Genomic DNA, 18,397 nt, shown 5'->3' on the forward strand with positions numbered 1-18,397 from the left:
GAATCTGGGGCAGAGATGGGGATATGAATCTGGGGGCAGAGATGGGGGACATGAATCTGGGGGCAGAGATGGGGGACATGAATCTGGGGCAGAGATGGGGAGACATGAATCTGGGGCAGAGATGGAGGGACAGGAATCTGGGGGCAGAGATGGGAGGGACAGGAATCTGGGGGCAGAGATGGGAGGGACAGGAATCTGGGGGCAGAGATGGAGGGACAGGAATCTGGGGGCAGAGATGGAGGGACATGAATCTGGGGGCAGAGATGGAGGGACAGGAATCTGGGGGCAGAGATGGGAGGGACAGGAATCTGGGGGCAGAGATGGAGTTGGGCTATAATTTACAGGTGACTGTAGGAGGATTACACTGTGTGGGGGGCCACATGAAAAATGAGAATGGGCGGGGTCAACATATAAGTGGGTGGAGCTAAGTTTGCGCGCATTTTGCCCCTCTTGCTGCTCTTTGGGAGGTTTGCCATTAGGGTCAGTAGGCTGCCAGTGTTATCTGTCGTGCACTGCACCCAGTTATACATCATACACCGCCTGTACAGCGCAGGGACCTTCTATCATTTGACCTTTACCCTTCTTCTATAGGTGGCGGTCACGTGCTGTCCATGGGATGAGGAGCAGTCACGTGGTGCAGTTATTATTAAACCTCTCTCTGCCATAGACGTACATAGGTTGGCCTAGCGAATGCAGTCACGTGGCGCCAACCCACTTTCTACAAAGGAACGCCCCCAATATATAGCTCAGATTGTGATTGGACCTATATTACTAACTCAGTCTTTGATTGGCTCTTACTCACCGCCGTCTATTGTAATTGGTTGCGTGTCAGGGTCATTGAGTTCTGGGCGTGATTACGTTCCCCTTACGTGATTGGCTGGCTGTCATCACGTAGCCCTCTGATTGGTTACTGGCATGTTATTGTTCGGTGACTACACGATCTGTAGATTGTGAATGGGAGCAGGCGGAAGAGCCGCGCGGTGACCAGCAGGGGGCGCTGCCTGTAGTGCAGCAGTAGTCAGAGGCTGCCGTGTGATGGGCTATAAGGAAGTCATTGCTGCTTAGATACTTGTCAGATACAGCAGATCCATGGTGCTGCGCTGCTGACATCTCCACCATGCTGAGGACAGTGACCGGGAGCGGCCATGCCTATCAGAGGATGCCTGACACTGGCAAGGTAACAAGCCCCGGGTGACTGCATGGAGAGCAAAGGCTTCCACATCTTCTCTTCTGTAAATCTGGAGATCATTTCTATCTGATCCTGGGAAAGTTGGGTGACCTCTCTGACCTGACTCCTTCCAGCTCTCAGCTCCTTGCTGTACACTCACTTTTCTTGCATTGCAATGGCCTGGCCGTATAAGTCTATCCGGGGTTTGGGAAAGCTGGGTGATACTGGGTAACACCGGTGCCAGAGCCTCCAAGATTGGCCCCGCCATCCCTGATGCACATAGTAGCGGCCATTGTCTCATGGAGATCTTGTGCAGGAACGTCACCTGTCATTTCTGTAATATCTGTAACAGCGCCCCCGACTGTCATGTGTAATAATATAATCTAGTAACATTGTATCTAATAGTAACATTGTGGATTATAGTGGAACCCCTCAGTGCTCCCCTGTCACGTCTTGTGCACGGTCTCTCTCTCTCTCTCTCTCTCTCTCTATATATATATATATATATATCCTCCTCTGTATTCTTTTCTCTGTGCCCATACACAGAGGTTAGAGGAAGGTTAGCGGGGTTGGCCGACTATCTGACGTCTATGGAAGAGCCCAGACCTTACCCCGATACAGATATCAGAAGATAGAAGAATAGCGCATGTCCCCACAGAATATAATCCTCCAATTCTACACTCCCCATTGGGACTGAACACTGTTTGCGTATATATGTGTGTGCTTGTGTCTATATATTTCTATAGGGTATGCTTGTATATCTGTATATTTATGTGGCTGTATATCAGTTTATCTAATAATTAAATGGGGCATTATTATGATGATGCGGGATGATGAGTGTAGTAGTTAATAGTACTGTATATGGTGATTTATTGTGGAGTGTCCCGGCTGCAGCGCAGTCACTTGCTTTGTATCTTGACCTGTTGTCTGTGGTTTATGCCTCTGAGCTATTTACTGCTGCTGACACATTAACATTGCTGTGCATTGAAGCTGCAAACTAGGATTGTCTTCTAACCTTAAAGGGGGTTTTCAGGGCTTAAAATATTGATGACCTATCCTAAATATACACTACAATGGGAGCCTGACACCCGCCACACCTATTAGCTGTTCTCAGTAGCTGATACACAGTAAATGGAGCAGGAAGCAGACAGCGCTGTTCTCTGTGTAGTGGTAGAACTGAGTCATTACAGCTTAGCTTCCTTTCCAAAGAATGGGAGTGGATAGGCAGTACCTCATCTGACCACTATACAGAGAACGGCGCTGTCTGCTTCCTGCGCCATTCTATGTGTATCAGCTGCTGAGCACAGATCGGTGTCAGGTGTTGGACCCATGTTGCCTCCATATTCAACCCTGACCGATCGGATCCCAGACAAAATCTGGATTCATAGCTAAATATATATGTATACAGTATATAATGTATATTTCCTTTTTTTTTTTGCATCTTATTTTTACCTTTGCACTGGAAAACATGCAGTGTTATGTAATCCCGGCCGGTTCTGTCACTAAAACTGGTTCCAAAATGCAGCTCAGAGTGTTAATTGACAACATGTTTTAGGACAAGGCTGTGCTCGGTGTCAGATCTAAGAAGTCTGTTGTCAGCCGTCACAGGCATAAACTACCGAAAGCTGGTTAAGAGGAATGTAGTGGCCGGGCAGGTTGGAGGATGGCGGCATAGCATAAGGGAATGTTCCTGCCATTGTATAGTCCAGATGTATTTGTCACTGACGCCTAAGGACGATTGTACACAATGGAAGTGTATGGTGAAGGACAGCCTAGATTGTGTCCTGTGGGTGTGCACATGCTGCAGTCAGGGGGTTGTTTTGTTTTTGACTCTTATTAAATGTATTTGATTGTTGTAATTCTTAAAATCAATCACATTTTGGTAACACTTATTATCCTATATTTACAGAATGAGAATCCAGAATCCAGGGTGTCCTTCTTCAGTAAGCTGACCTATTCCTGGTATAGCAGGTATGGTAGATAGAAATATATCCTACTAATCCTATTAATAGGAGAGGAGGCCGGGGGAGTGGGGGCCACGTGAGCAGGAGGGTTGGGAACGGGGATCAACGCGGGGGGTCCCTGAGGTAGGTATGTGCGCCGCCGCGGGAAAGGAGGCAGGGTAGGGAGGGGGGTGCCACACGAGAGGGTGGAAGTCGGAGGTGGGTGTTGAGGCCGAGGGGGGACGGGGGTTGCCACGGGAGGGGGGCCTGGTGGTGGCTGCAGGGGCTGCCGCGGGAGGGGAGGTGGTGGCTTTATAACTATTAAAGGGTTTATCTGATGAAGTGTCCCATATGAAGTCCTAGGGGGTCTGTTATTTGGAACAACTCTCTATTAGCCAGTTTGGAGAGGATCATTGCTAAAGAGGACCTTTCGCCACCTCCAACAAGTCCAGCTCTAGATCATATAATACGCACAGCTCCACTGATTCTGGAACAGTTGGATTTTTTTTCCCTAGCCCCCACCATTCCTGAGCAATTAATGCTGTTAGTTTTGGTGCCTGATATGCTATTTAGTCTCTGTACTGTCAGGAGGGCGGTGTCAGGCAGGAGCAGACAAGGGGGTGTGATTCTGAACTCTGACCCTGGCTGCCTCTGATTGGAGCTCTGAATTACGCCCCCTGCCTGACATCGCCCACCTGACATTACAGATAGGGTTGAGCGATCGTTCCGAATTCCGAACACGATCTTTTTAGGTGGGATCGAGATCGGTGGTCTTTTCCCACAATGCTTTGCTTAGCCTTCACACTGAGTATATGCTGTATACTCAGTGTGAAGGCTCCGCTGCGGTTCCATAGGAATGAATGGAAGCAGCCGACACACAGCCTTAACCCCCTGCATGCCGGCTGCCTCCATTCATTCTAATGGGAGACTAAACTAAACATCTGTAGTAGCTACTTACCTCCAGAGATGGCTGCTCCGGTGCCCGGTGTGTTCTCCTTCTGCCTCTTGCTGCCGCTGCACGCTGGTCTTCTCGCTGCCCCGCCTCCTTAGTGTTTAAAGAGCTAGGAAGGCGGGGCTTGTGGCTTAGGAGAATGTGGGCGGGTATGGGGCTGGGAGACGTGACGTCTCCCCTCCCAGTACCCGCCCACACTCTCCTAACCCACCCACACTCTCCTAACCTGGCAGGGAGGGGGCAGGGAGCAGCGTGGAGTGGTAGTGAAGCAAAGAAGAAAGAAGGACCAGGCACCGGAGCAGCCATCTCTGGAGGCAGGCGGACACCAGGGGGGACTAAGTAGCCAGAGGATTAAAAAAAAATCCTTTGGCTACTTAGTGATTCACTACACAGCGTGGATTCTAACAATTGTTAGATTCCATGCTGTATAGTGAATAGGATTGCTTTTAAAATCCAATCTCCGATTAATTAAAAAATCCCATTGACTTGCATTGGGATCGGAATTGGGATCGAGATCGTGTTCGAATGAAAAATGATCGGAAATCGGATTTTAAAATCAATCCTGAAAAGTCAAGATCGGTTCAAGCCTAATTAAAGAGCATATCAGGCACCAAATCTAATTCTGCTTGTTACTCAGGAATGGTGGGGATTAGAGAGAAAATTCCAACTGTGTTGGGATCAGTGCAGCGGTACCTATTAACAGATAAGAGGTTGAATTGGTGGAGTAAAAGGTCCACTTTAAACATTTGGCCCGTACAGACCTACATTGGAACTGAGTCAACGGTGAATTAAAAAATGAAAACACCCTTGGGCCTGGCACTTACATATCTGAACGCTTACATGGCCACAAGGGCACCCAACACCTTACCCAACACATTCCCCACATTCCATTTATGATTTTTAAAGAAAAAACATGATTGCAAAAATCACGAACCGGATGATACGCCAAAATGCAACCAAAAAATAAAAAGCTTCCGACTCATTGGAACAAATTTAGTTTCATTAGAATTTAGGAGACTCCGGCCATGGAGCGGTTGGTAAGTGATTATCTGTGTAATAACCTTCAGTATCTGATTGACAATCATATTGTCAGTAAGAGGTTTCAAACCCAATAACCTTTGGAAACAAGGAGACACCTCAGGGCTTTCTAGTCTATTCCTCAGACCTGACCCCTCCATCTAGTGGTGACCCTGCACTCCAGAAACATAATATCTGTATAGTCACAGATACCAACTGGTGACGGCTCGTACAGCTTCAGTGATATGACAGTATTATTAATAGATTGCTGGACCAGTTGTACCAAACAAGCCCCCGATCTCTCGTGTCCCCCTATTTCCTCATACATGATAAGCTCTCAAGGGCATGACCCTCACTCCTATTGTGTGATATGTTAATCCTTTGTCGCATTGTAACGTCTCATATTGTCTGTTCATGTGTCCTCTGATTTGTAAAGTGTTGTAGAATATTTGGGTCCTACATAAAGTTATTATTATTTATCCCTTGAACACTCAGGTCAAAGCAGCAGGACATTCTGTGTAGGAGAACATAGCACAGTAGTATGTCCTATATAGTTTCTTCTGCTGTTTTGTGTCAGACGAACCACACATTACGTCAGAGGGCCCTCCATCCTCCAGTGGGCCCTCCGTCCACCAGTGGGCCCTCCCTCCTCCAGTGGGCCCTCCGTCCACCAATGGGTCCTCCGTCCTCCAGTGGGCCCTCCGTCCTCCAGTGGGCCCTCCGTCCTCCAGTGGGCCCTCTGTCCACCAATGGGCCCTCCGTCCTCCAGTGGGCCCTCTGTCCTCCAGTGGGCCCTCTGTCCTCCAGTGGGCCCTCCGTCCTCCAGTGGGCCCTCCTTCCTCTAGTGGGCCCTCCATTCTCCAGTGGGCCCTCCGTCCTCCAGTGGGCCCTCCGTCCTCCGGTGGGCCCTCCTTCCTCCAGTGGGCCCTCCTTCCTCCAGTGGGCCCTCCTTCCTGTAGTGGGCCCTCCATTCTCCAGTGGGCCCTCCGTGCTCCAGTGGGCCTTGTTCTGTCTCCAGCCCTGCTTTTAGCAGTTTCCTGAACATATATAACCCCCCAGCGCTGTTTCCACAACCGGCACGCTTCATATCTCTTATTATTTTATTCTTTCCAGAATTATAACACTCGGCTATAGGAAACCATTAGAAAGAGAAGATCTCATTGAGCTGAATGAAGATGACTCTTCTTACAGTGTTCTCCCTGGATTTGAGGAAAACTGGAGAATGGAAATGTCCAAGCAAGGTAGAAAGGTAAGATAAGTGTCATGTTACTTGAAGGATACGGCTGAAGAGAAAGTCATGTCCATCCTTAATGGTGTTTTATTTTTCCATAATCATAAAACATCGCAAATTTAGCATTTTAGCAAATTTAACATTATTTTTCTGTACAGACCTAGTTAAAGGGGTTTTAGCGTTAAAGGGGTTGTCCAGGAATTGGAAATAGGTTGAAGGGACCAACAAGCGGCCTCCACATGGATCAGCTGACTTCAGTGGGTGCTAAGCTGCAGTACCTTCTTCTGGCCACTACTCGGGGAATGGAGCCAGCTGCTTCCAGCCCTGTGTTATGTACAATATGGGGGTGGCCAGAAGTGGCCCATACAGCTGGATCATGTAGGGGCCACCTGTAGAACCTGCCCAATCAGATATCCTTAGAATAGGCCATAAATGTAGCACCTTTAACGACCTTTTTTTGGCTTATATCATCAATATGAGTTTGCTGCACCCCTACTGATAAGCTCATAGTTTAGCAGACACAGAACTGAATGGGACTGAGCTGCAGGAGGGCCATGTGACAGATTAAGGGCTAGTTTACACAGGGGCAAGGAGGCGGATTTTGACAGTGGATTTCGCCTCAAAATCCGCCTCCATACAATGGTGGTCTATGGAGACCTTTCTCCTGCCCTTTCTTCAGGCGGCTTCCGCTTGGCGGCAGCAAACTCCAGAGTTGGCCCATTCATTTGAGCCGTGACCGCGACGGTCGTGGCAGGCGGGTTTTGTGCATTGTGGGATCACAGGTGTCAGGCGTCACCTTCCTCTATTTATTTTTCTAGGATTTTGGGTCCAAGAGGTCATCCTTGGTGCGGGCCTTGTGGAACACGTTTAAGTCTTCGCTCATCAAAGTGGCCCTCATGAAAGTAGTCGCCGATGTCCTGGCATTTACAAGCCCTCAACTACTGAAGTGAGTGAGTAGCTCTCTCCTATGCAGTGGAGATCCGTTATACAGACGCCTCTTGATCTGGAGGACCTGCGCTCTCCGACATTACACAGACAATCTATTGACTTGATTGGTTGTTGTGTAATACTTTATTTGCCCTGTGGAGGCACTGCAGAGAAAATGAACACTTACTGCCAGGTAACATGGTGGGTCCCGACAGTGGGAGGCCTCCTGGACATGACCATGTGCAGTGTACAGGATGGCACGGGTGACACGCGGATTGGTATTCATGTGTATTCATGGTTTTCACTGACCCCTACATTGAAATGAATGGACTGAGCTGCAAATACAGGCAGGTATAGGACTTGCTCCAGATTTTGCGGCTTTTCATTACAGCCCAGGCACACTCCTGCAAAATGGCTGTGCGTATAAGCCCATAGGAACGAATGTGTCCGTACTTTATGGTCGTGTGCATGGAGCTGGAGATACTTTTATTGTCATGGAATCCTTCTAAGGATGGTCTAGAGTGGAGACCCCCTTTAACCTGGAGTGTTTTCTCCATTAGAGCATTGTTATGAACAGTAGCTACTAGGGTTGAGCCGATCTTGACTTTTCAGGATTGATTTTGAAATCCGATTTCCGATCATTTTTCATTCGAACCCGATCTCGATCCCAATTCCGATCCCAATGCAAGTCAATGGGAATTTTTTACTAATCGGAAATCGGATTTTAAAAACAATCCTATTCACTATACAGCATGGAATCTAACAATTGAACGCTTTAATTGTTAGTATCCACGCTGTGTAGTGATTTTTTTAATCACTAAGTAGCCAGAGGATTTTTTTTTAATCCTCTGGCTACTTAGCCCCCCTGGTGTCCACTTACCTGCAGAGATGGCTGGTCCGGTGCCCGGTGTTCTCGTTCTTCTTCGCCTCGCTGCCCCCTGCCTCCCAGGTTAGGAGAGTGTGGGCGGGTTAGGAGAGTGTGGACGGGTACTGGGAGGGGAGACGTCACGTCTCCCCGCCCTGTACCCGCCCACACTCTCCTAAGCTACAAGCCCCGCCTTCTTCCTAGCTCTTTAACACTAACCTGGGAGGCAGGGCAGTGAGGTGAAGAAGAACGAGAACACCGGGCACCGGACCAGCCATCTCTGCAAGTAAGTAGCTACTAGAGATGTTAGCTAGTCTCCCATTAGAATTAATGGAGGCAGCCGGCGCGTAGGGGTTAAGGCTGTGTGCCGGCTGCTTCCATTCATTCCTAAAAAACCGCAGAGGAGCCTTCACACTGAGTATACACTCCGCTCAGAATGAGAGGAGCGTATACTCAGTGTGAAGGCTAACATTGTTAGCTTTTCCCACCATGCTTGACCAGTAGCAAAGCATTGTGGGAAATAATCACCGATCTCGATCCCACCTAAAAAGATCGTGTTCGGAATTCCGATCACGATCGTGAAATTTTCTCGATCGCTAATCGGAATCCGATCTTTTCCGAACACGAACACTCAACCCTAGTGACTACAGCTTAGATACACTGTCTAAACAGAGTCTGAAATGTACTAGAAGTCCTATCAGAGGTTTAGGCTGCTGCTCTGCCTCTCCACTGTGCTTTACCCTGCTGCGCTGCTTGTATATGCTGTATATTAGCCTGTGGTTCTCATCTGTGTTTATTTGTTCACAGAAAAATGATAGCCTTCTGTGAGGAGCGCTCGGAGGGGCTCGGCTCTGGATACCTGCTCGCACTTGCACTTTTCCTAGTCACCATCCTGCAGACCATTCTCCTTCAGCTTTACCAACGTTTCAACATGTTGACTGCGGTCAAGATAAAAACGGCTATCAATGGCATCATCTATAAGAAGGTGAGGAGGTGACACATGTCTGGGGAGTGTTACACTTCTTACCGTTTGCTTTGCATGTTGCAGAGGAGATTAATTTTTTATGGCAGATTTTGCTGCAATTTTTGAGCCAAAGCTAAAAGTGTCTTTACAAGGAGGCTCTTATATGTCTCGGCTAAATTCCCAGGTTTTACACAATGCATTGCCATTTTTATTTCATGGGTTCTCCTGCAGTTCTGCCCAGTATTTTATTTTGCTTACTTATATAGCGCCATCGTATTCCGCAGCGCTTTATAGAGATATTGTCAGCAACGTCCCAAGTAAGGCGCACAATCTACATTCCCTATCAATATGTCTTTGGAGTGTGGGACGAAACCCACTTAAAGGGATTCTACCATTAAAACCTTTATGGATAAGATGTCGGAATAGCCTTTAGAAAGGTAATTCGTCTCTTACCTTTAGACGTGGTTTCCGCTGCGCCGTTCCTTAGAAATACCGGTTTTTACCGGTATGCAAATCAGTTTTCTCGCAGCGATGGGGGCGGGCCCCAGCGCTCAAACAGCAATGGGGGCGTCCCCACCGCTGCCAGAGAAGTGTCTCCAGCAACGCCTCCTTCTGGGTCCGCAGCGTCATCTTCAATGTCTGAATGAACAGTGCACTCGTGTGATTGGCGCTCCATACACTTCTGTAGGACTGCGAGGCCTTTGGAAGATTACAGTTCTAGCAGCCCCACTGAAATGACTAGGGCCTCAATCACACAAGCCACATGGGGCCTTAGTTTTAGGCTGGGTGTACATGGTGCTTTTCTCCACAAATAGATAAATGCAGGCTTCTCTAGAAAACAGTATGGACGTTTACATTTTTTTAAGAGCAGATATGCACCCTGTAAACCCACCGTAACAGGAGATGACATGCTGGTGGTAGATGTTGTATCAGGTGTCCTAGAACTGTTGTGGTTTCCATGTGACACACCCTAGTGCACCCTGTGTACAGCCGTAACACCCGCTGATGTCACCGCCACCTCTCATACGGACCACATTAATCATTAATATTGTTTGGCTTTGCACAATACCATGGGTTTGGCTCAAGGAATTTGTGATTACCGTTTACAAAGATTAGAAAATATTCAACCCTAGAATTAAATAGTTACCTAAAAATATTCCCGGAGTCCTCCTTTACTGTCAGGCCGCTTTGCTGAGCTGATTTTAGGGATATCCACTTCTGGGAAAGCTGGGTTGCATCCTGACCCTGAGGCAGTGGGGTTCTAGATGTCCTTTGGCTATATACCCGTATATACTCGAATATAAGCCGACCTGAATATAAGCCGAGGCCCCTAATTTTACCACAAAAAACTGGGAAAACTTATTGACTGGAGTATAAGCCGAGGGGGGGAAATGCAGTAGCTGCTGGAAAATATCAAAAATTAAAATGGTCGGAGTTTTTGGGTGTAGTAGGTGCTGGGAAAGGGGAGGGGGTGTTTTGGTTTTCTGTCTGCCCCTTCCCTGAGCTTGAGGACTGGGTTTTTTTCCCCCACTTGGAAGTCAGCCTGGCTGTATATAGGGGATCTGCAGTGCTCCTATTAACCCCTTCCCGATGGAACAGGAGCACTGCAGATCCCCTATATTCAGTAGACACAGGGATACCTAATGTGTTTGTGTGTCACAGTCATTTTCTACTTTTATATGTATTCTAGGGAAAGGAGGGATTTACAACTTTTATTTTTTTTAATTTTTTTAAAGCTTCTTTTTTTCCCACTATTTTATGGGAGATTCTATACATTGATATTGCGGCTGGTCTTAGACTTCCCCCTCCCCCCCAAAAAAAAACCCAAAAAAACAAAAATATTTTTTTTGCTGACTCGAGTATAAGCCGATGGGCACAAAAGCTGGGCTGAAAAATTCGGCTTATACTCGAGTATATACAGTAAGAAAAAAACCCCAGCATGATCCATTGTAACAACCAAATTGGACATCATAAGGTTATGTTCACACAGAGGAGCAGATTTTGAGTTGGTTTTTTTTATTTTTCAGGCTGAACAATGAACTGTCATGCCCAATCTTTATGAGTTTTTTTGCAGCAGAATCACGAATCACTACTAAGGGTCCATTTACATGGACCATTTACATTGCTCATTTTGGCAAAATACACGTGTAAAAATAAGACTCCCATTGACTTCAATGACATTTTACACGTGTATGTTGACGTGTTTTTTACGTGTTTTTTTAAGGTGCATTCACACGGAGTAATGTGCCGCGTGACCTGGCACGTATACGCCGTGTGAGATTTTGAGCGCCGTATACTCTCCCATTGATTTCAATGGGAGCCTGGATCGTATATGCCGCTTTATTTTGCGGCTGTGATTTTGCGGCCGCAAAACCACGGCGTATATGAGACTAACTCCCATTGAAATCAATGGGAGCGTATACGGCGCTCAAAATCTCACACGGCGTATACCTGCCAGGTCCCATTACTCCGTGTGAATGCACCTTAAAAAAACACGTAAAAAACACGTCAACATACACGTGTAAAATGTCATTGAAGTCAATGGGAGTCTTATTTTTACACGTGTATTTTGCCAAGATGAGCGCGCATTTACTCCGTGTGAATGGACCTTAAAGGGATATTCCCATGTACATAATCCTATATATATTTGTAGATAATGAAAAGTTAAACATTTTTGCAAATATAAGTAATTAAAAATTCTGCAGAGTTTTAAAGATTTTCTCTAACTTTCTTAGTGGTGACAGTCTTTTATCTTGATTGGTTGCAATGGATACGACCAAGCTGCAGCACCTGGTGTCACTGATCTGCCCCAGTGTGTGAGGCTGAGGCCGGGTTCACACAGGGTTTTTTGGTCTGGAAACTGAGATGGAGGCCATCACAGTTTCTAGACCAAAAAACGGGTAGCTGCAACTTGATGCCGGGGCAGTTCACTGGCACCCAGTCCTGCACTCCGCTCCAGATTAGACCCAATGAATGGGCCTAGTCGGGAAGAGGAAGTGCGAGGCGAATCCGCCTGAAGAATGAGCATCTCGCTTCTTTTTCCCGGGAGCAACAAAGGGCTCCCGGAAAAAAAGAACTGACCGACTCCCGTTGATTTCAATGGGAGCCGTCTTCTTTGGTCAGGATTTTGAGACGGATTCGGTACTTGCCTGTTCTAGAAACCTGAAGCTCAGTCTCATCTTTCTCCCGTTGGTTCCATAGGGGTGTTTTTAGTGCAGATATTTGAGGTGAAAGACCACTTCAAAATCTGCTCCAAAATCCTTAGTGTGAACATACCCTTACAACCCCAACAAACTTACCCAACTTTTTTAGAATCCTGATCATCAAATCTGCCTTCAGTAATGTGCAATAATCCATCCTTCTGAAGCTGCATATCTCGATTTCGGAGCAGCTGTAAGTTTCCACCTAGTGAGGCAGGAGAAATACATTGCGGTTTTTCCTGCATCACTTTTCACAGAAAGTCCACAGTTTTCCTCTGCAGACTTTCTGCCCCTATTAAAGGGATCCTATCATAGAAATGTTTTTGTTTCTGAGTACCACTTCGGAATAGCCTTAAGAAAGGCTATTATTCTCCTACCTTTCATTGTCTTCTCCGCATCGCTGTTCGCCTAAAATCACGTTTTTTGTCGGCATGCAAATTAGTTCTCTTGCAGAAAGAGGGGCGGGCCCCAGCACTCAGACAGCACTGGGGGCGTCCACAATGCTGCCAGAGAACTCTCCAGCGCCACCTCCATCTTCTTCAGCAACATCCTCTTCTTCTGGTTTCTAGAGCAGACTGCGCATGCCCACAGGCCACGAGAAAATGGTCGCTTACAGTACTGCGCTGGTTGAAGAGGACGTTGCTGATGAAGATGGAGGCAGCGCTGGAGAGTTCTCTGGCAGCATTGGGGATGCCCCCAGTGCTGTTTGAGCATTAGGGCCCGCCCCCAGTGCTGCAAGAGAACTCATTTGCATACCGACAAAAAACGGGATTTCAGGCAAACAGCGGCGCAGAGAAGACAACGAAAGGTAAGAGAAGAATAGACTTTCTTAAGGCTATTCCAACGTGTTAATGAGAAAAAAAATGTGTTTGAAAGATAGGATCCCTTTAAATCCATACAGATACCGCCAGCGTTTCTCTAGGTATAATTGACATGCTGCGATTTTACAGCTTTTCACTGCAGATTTTTTTTCTGCAATGGAATTAGCCAGAATCCCATTCACTTTGCAGGTCATGTAAAGTACTGTGTTTTGGCAATGTGAGGGCTCTGCCTAAAGAGGTTGTCCAGGTATATTTTATGGCTATAACTTACAGATCAGCAGAAAGCTAACCACCACACAGATCAGCAGTGTGGGCCGCTGCCAACCCTGTACTATACATAGCACGGTGCAGGAATCAGCTCCAGGCGGCTCCGTGCCCTGTATAGTGCATTGAAGTCAATGGGAGCTGAGCCGCGCTATTGTTACCCTGCTGTTTGATTCTGCATTTCATCATATAGCCACAAGATAGATTTCACCAACAACCCTGAGACCTAAAGAGAGGAAGCAGTCACAAGCCCTAACATCACTCCGCTGATTCATACTTGTTTGTTCCTACAATAGTCTGTAATTGAGAACCTGCGGGATGGCATTGGTCCAAAGCCTAGGAGATGCCAGCTATCCATATATAAGGCCCCCTGCACAAAAGCAAATCCAGTCCAGACAATACAGACCGCATGGCCTGGATCTCGTTTGTGTTAGGAGTCTTCCTCCTTGTGGCTATACTGTTCTGTATATAGTATAGTGAGACAGGGACTACTAGTATCATAGAGGACTATGACCGAGTGGGAAATTCGGCCAGTGTGCAGACCAGATTGTCCAGTCCTGATTCCTTCAAGTGTATGGGATGTTAAAAAGCTACATTTAATTACACTGAATTGCATGATTCTCCTTGCTCCTTATAATATCTTGTATCTTGTGTTTTCTATATTCTGTTGCTTTAGTATAGTACAGAAGGAAACTTCATCTACCAACTTCTGTTGTTGCTCTTGTACTTACGTTTTTAACAAAAGTTTAAATATCTGCAGGGTCTTGTTGGGCACTCTGTTTTTTGGCTTCATACATGATGTCTTATGAGTTTTTCTGCCATTAATAGTCCCATTATGGCTGCACCACATTTTACATTTCGCTCTCAGGCTAGGGGCGTGTACAATAATGAGCAGTCTCTCCCTCCTCTATCCATTCCTACTACTACTGGTCTATCTACAAGTAATTCTGCCAGGAGTAACTGTAAATTAGTAAACAAATAGCTGACAAAGTGAGCATAATATAACATAGGAGATCCAGGAACACTGGACTGCAAATAAAGGGGTGATACAGCTAAACAGACAACCGACACAAGAAAAGAGAAATGTGAGCACAAGAAGGAAAGCTGCTTACTGACTATGACTAACAGCCTATCAGCAATAACTCAAAAAGTTAGTCACACGTATATAGAGGTAGTAAATAGAGATGAGCGAACACTGTTCGGATCAGCCGTTCCGAACAGCACGCTCCCATAGAAATGAATGGAAGCACCTGGCACGGTGACCGGCCGCGGGCAAAGTGTACGTGCCAGGTGCTTCCGTTCATTTCTACGGCTGATCCGAACAGTGTTCGCTCAACTCTAGTAGTAAAGTCTCCTTAAATTGTAGAAGATCCAAAATCCTTGTTCAGGCAGTGATAGCAGTGTGCAGACCTATACAGCCCCTCCCGTGTGCATTCACCGTGTAAATAGAGAACAGACCCTCCCCCTCCACTCCGCTCCCGTCTTAAGCCTGGTGGTATCTATGGGCAGACTTTCCCGTGTAACAGGGAGTGAATAGTAAATTAGTTAGAAGGGAGACACTTAGTGGCAGCCACTTTAGAGAGGTTTTTCAGACAGAAAATAGTATGACTTCTATTACTTAATTAGATAAAGTACAATACATTTATTTACTTTTTTTTTTTCCTAGTCCTTAAATTTGGCCAATTCCACTCGAAGAAAGTTTACAACGGGTGAACTGGTAAACCTAATGTCATCAGATGCGCAGCAGCTCATGGACCTGACCGTGAACCTGAACCTGCTGTGGTCTGCGCCATTCCAGATTCTGATGGCTATCGTCTTCCTGTGGCAGGAGCTTGGAGCTTCGGTTCTGGCCGGAGTGGCCGTACTTATCTTGGTTATACCTTTAAATGCCTATATCGCTGCCAAAGTTAAGCAATTGAAGGTATGGTATGAGCAAAATTCACGAAAATTGCATAAAGATATTTATTATGCAGGCTTGGGGGCTGCTATAGGGCCCATGACTATGGGCACATAGGGTCCAGAAAATCCAGGTCATGTGTTACCTGCAATCCCAGACTTAAATGGTCCGGAGACTACAAATCCCATAGTGGGATATCATCCCTCCTCATGGCTCCACTGTCATGTACTGTATATAGTATGGGATCATAGAGGCGTGAGGAGTCAAGGACTCAAGGACAAATTCCAAATTCTGCAAGTGGATTTGGGAAAATTCTGCGTCAAATTCTGCCCTGATGGAAAAGATCTATTTTCTGCTTCCCATAAATTTCAGTGGGATTTCTCTGGTGGAATCTGCCTGAAGAGCAAAGCAGGACGCTGCAAAAAAAAAATCAGCTAGCAGAGATATATCCACTACAGCTTCCCATTGAAACGAATGGGAGGCAGATTTCAGGTGACATTTGAGGTGGATTCTGGATCAAAATTTGCATCAAATTCCAACACTATGTTCAGAGTATATGGGAAGGGAAGTGCTGATATTAATGCTGAATATGGACACAATGATAATGGGTGCAGTTTCTTTTCTGGCATGTTGCACTTACTACTTTTTTGTTTTTCATTTTATGGAAACGTGTAACCTGAGTTTTAGCATACGCATGGCTGCTGCAAGTAAACTCAATGTCAGGTTTGCCAGTATGCGCCCGGGTGCCGGAGATATCAGCGCTGTTAATTTTGGCAGAGATATCCCTCCACTGTCAGAAGGGTGAGCCTTACAGCCTAGCATCATTGCTGGGCTGGGATCAATGCCCCCTGACAGTGGAGGGATAACCACTGGCGCATCAAAATCTGAGTCTCTTTTGTGAAGCAGAAAAAAATCTGTTTCAAATTTCTACGTTGCGGGCACTTTATAACATAGGCCGAAAGAGCGTCCTTCATTCCTTACGTTCATAGGAAGTCAACGGGCAATGTCATAAATACGTCAGGAGTAGGGTTGAGCGATCGGGATAGGAAAAGATCTTATCCAGATCGGCGATGGAGTAAATTTCACAATTGCGATCGGGTTCCGATCCCGCCTAAAAAAAGATTGGGAAGCGATCCCGATCGCTCAACTTACCTGCACAGATCCGCTACCACTCCCCGTTCTTCTCGCTCCTCTTCTCTCTCACTGACGTGTCTTCAGAGCGCCCTGCGCGCCCCCGCCTCCCTAGACTAGTGTTAGAGATACCGGGAGAAGGCGGGGCTTGTGACTTAGGAGAGTGTGGGCGGGTACTGGGAGGGGAGGCGTGAGTGATGCACTCACATCTCCCCACCCACACTCTCCTAAGCCACAACAAGCCCTGCCTACTCCTATCATCTCTAACACTGGCCTAGGGAGGTGGGGGTGCACACGGCGCTCTGAAGGCATGTCAATGAGAGAGGACCGGACTGAGAAGAATGGGGTGCGGCAGCGGATCTGTGCAGGTAAGTGGACACCAGGGGGGCTAAGTAGCTGGGGGATTTTTTAAAAAAAATCCGATCTTCGATAATTAAAAAAAATCCCATTGACTTGCATTAGGATCAGAATTGGGATCGGGTTCAGATGGAAAATGATCGGAAATCGGATTTTTAAAAACGATCCTGAAATTTCAAGATTGGCTCAACCCTGGTCAGGAGATATTTCCATCTATGGTGAATGTAGTATAACATATAACATGGATCATATGTGTAACATCCATCCATCTGACCGTCCTGTCTCTATGTTATTCCAATCAGTTCATAAAACAGTGACTATAATGTATTCTTCTTTTTACAGAAAAGTCATTTGAAGAGTAAAGATCATCGCATCAAGTTACTGAATGAAATCTTACATGGGATAAAGGTATAGAGGATTTATAGGGACAATGTGTTCCACAAATCACTTGTCACAGCACAGGGATAGTAAAAAATAAATAAATAAAAAAATTGGTTATATTGGGACTACCAATGCTAGTATCAGCGGTGGTCCCGCTATCACAGAAGAGCCGCTGCCGCTATTGAATACATTTACCAACATATTTAAACCACACGTTGAATGGTGCAAAATTTACAGCATGAAAAGGCAATGGAAAAATTGTTTTTTGTTTTACTTCCCAGAGAGAGTTAAAGGGATCCTATCAGTCAAACACAATTTTTTGTAGGTACCACGTCGGAATAGCCTTAAGAAAGGCTATTCTTCTCCTACCTTTCGTCGTCTTCTCTGCGCCACCGTTCGCCTACAATATCGTTTTTTCTCGGTATGTCAATTAGCTCTTTCACAGCACTGGGGGCGGGCCTCAGCACTCAGACAGCACTGGGGGCGTCCCCAATGCTGCGAGAGAGCTCTCTCCAGCGCCGCCTCCTCTTCTTCAGCAGCGTCATCTTTAGCCTCTTCTTCCGGCGGTGGCTTGTCACTTTTAAGGCTTCCGGCCTTGGGCAGAGCAGACTGTTCATGCCCACAGGCCATGAGAAAGTGGCCGCTTGCACAGTATCGTAAGTGGCCATTTTCTCGTGGCCTGTGGACATGCACAGTCTGCTCTTCCCGAGGCCTTAGAAGTTACAAGCCACCGCTGGAAGAAGAGGCTGAAGATGATGCTGCTGAAGAAGAGGAGGCGGCGCTGGAGAGAGTTCTCTCGCAGCATTGGGGACGCCCCCAGTGCTGTTTGAGCGCCTCCAGTGCTGCGAGAGAGCTAATTAACATACTGAGAAAAAACGGGATTGTAGGCGAACGGCGGCACAGAGAAGACGACGAAAGGTAGGAGACGAATAGCCTTTCTTAAGGCTATTCCGACGTGGTATGTACAAAAAATTGTGTGTGAGTGATAGGATCTCTTTAATACAAGTTAATTAATGAGGAGTATCTAGCCCAAAATAATGCCAAAAAAATCTCTCATGGACGGAAAAATAAAAAGGTTATAGGGCTTGATATGTAATGACAAAAACCAGGCCGGTCACTGAAGAGTTAAGGATTAGTGTTGAGCAAATTGTATTCGAGTCCTAGTTTCGAATACTTCGCTCCCATAGGAATGCATTGAAGCCGGCCGGCGCACTTAACCCCTTCGCGATCGGCTGCTCCCATGCATTCCTATGGGAGCAGAGGTATTCCAATCTAGGAT

General features: G+C 46.6%; 1 protein-coding gene across 1 annotated transcript in view; it reads left to right on the forward strand.

The window, feature by feature from the left end:
• Nucleotides 1-1,042: 1,042 nt before the first annotated feature.
• The window catches only part of LOC142194352 (multidrug resistance-associated protein 1-like), a 39,488-nt gene continuing 22,133 nt past the window's right edge, over nucleotides 1,043-18,397 (forward strand). The window contains exons 1-7 of the mRNA XM_075263441.1: nucleotides 1,043-1,177; nucleotides 3,078-3,139; nucleotides 6,194-6,329; nucleotides 7,130-7,257; nucleotides 8,911-9,088; nucleotides 15,019-15,273; nucleotides 17,080-17,145. Coding sequence (XP_075119542.1) covers nucleotides 1,118-1,177; nucleotides 3,078-3,139; nucleotides 6,194-6,329; nucleotides 7,130-7,257; nucleotides 8,911-9,088; nucleotides 15,019-15,273; nucleotides 17,080-17,145 — 885 coding nt within the window. The 5' untranslated portion in view covers nucleotides 1,043-1,117. The remainder of the gene's footprint in view (nucleotides 1,178-3,077; nucleotides 3,140-6,193; nucleotides 6,330-7,129; nucleotides 7,258-8,910; nucleotides 9,089-15,018; nucleotides 15,274-17,079; nucleotides 17,146-18,397) is intronic.

This window comes from Leptodactylus fuscus, chromosome 2, assembly GCF_031893055.1.
Source record: "Leptodactylus fuscus isolate aLepFus1 chromosome 2, aLepFus1.hap2, whole genome shotgun sequence".
NCBI lineage: Eukaryota > Metazoa > Chordata > Amphibia > Anura > Leptodactylidae > Leptodactylus > Leptodactylus fuscus.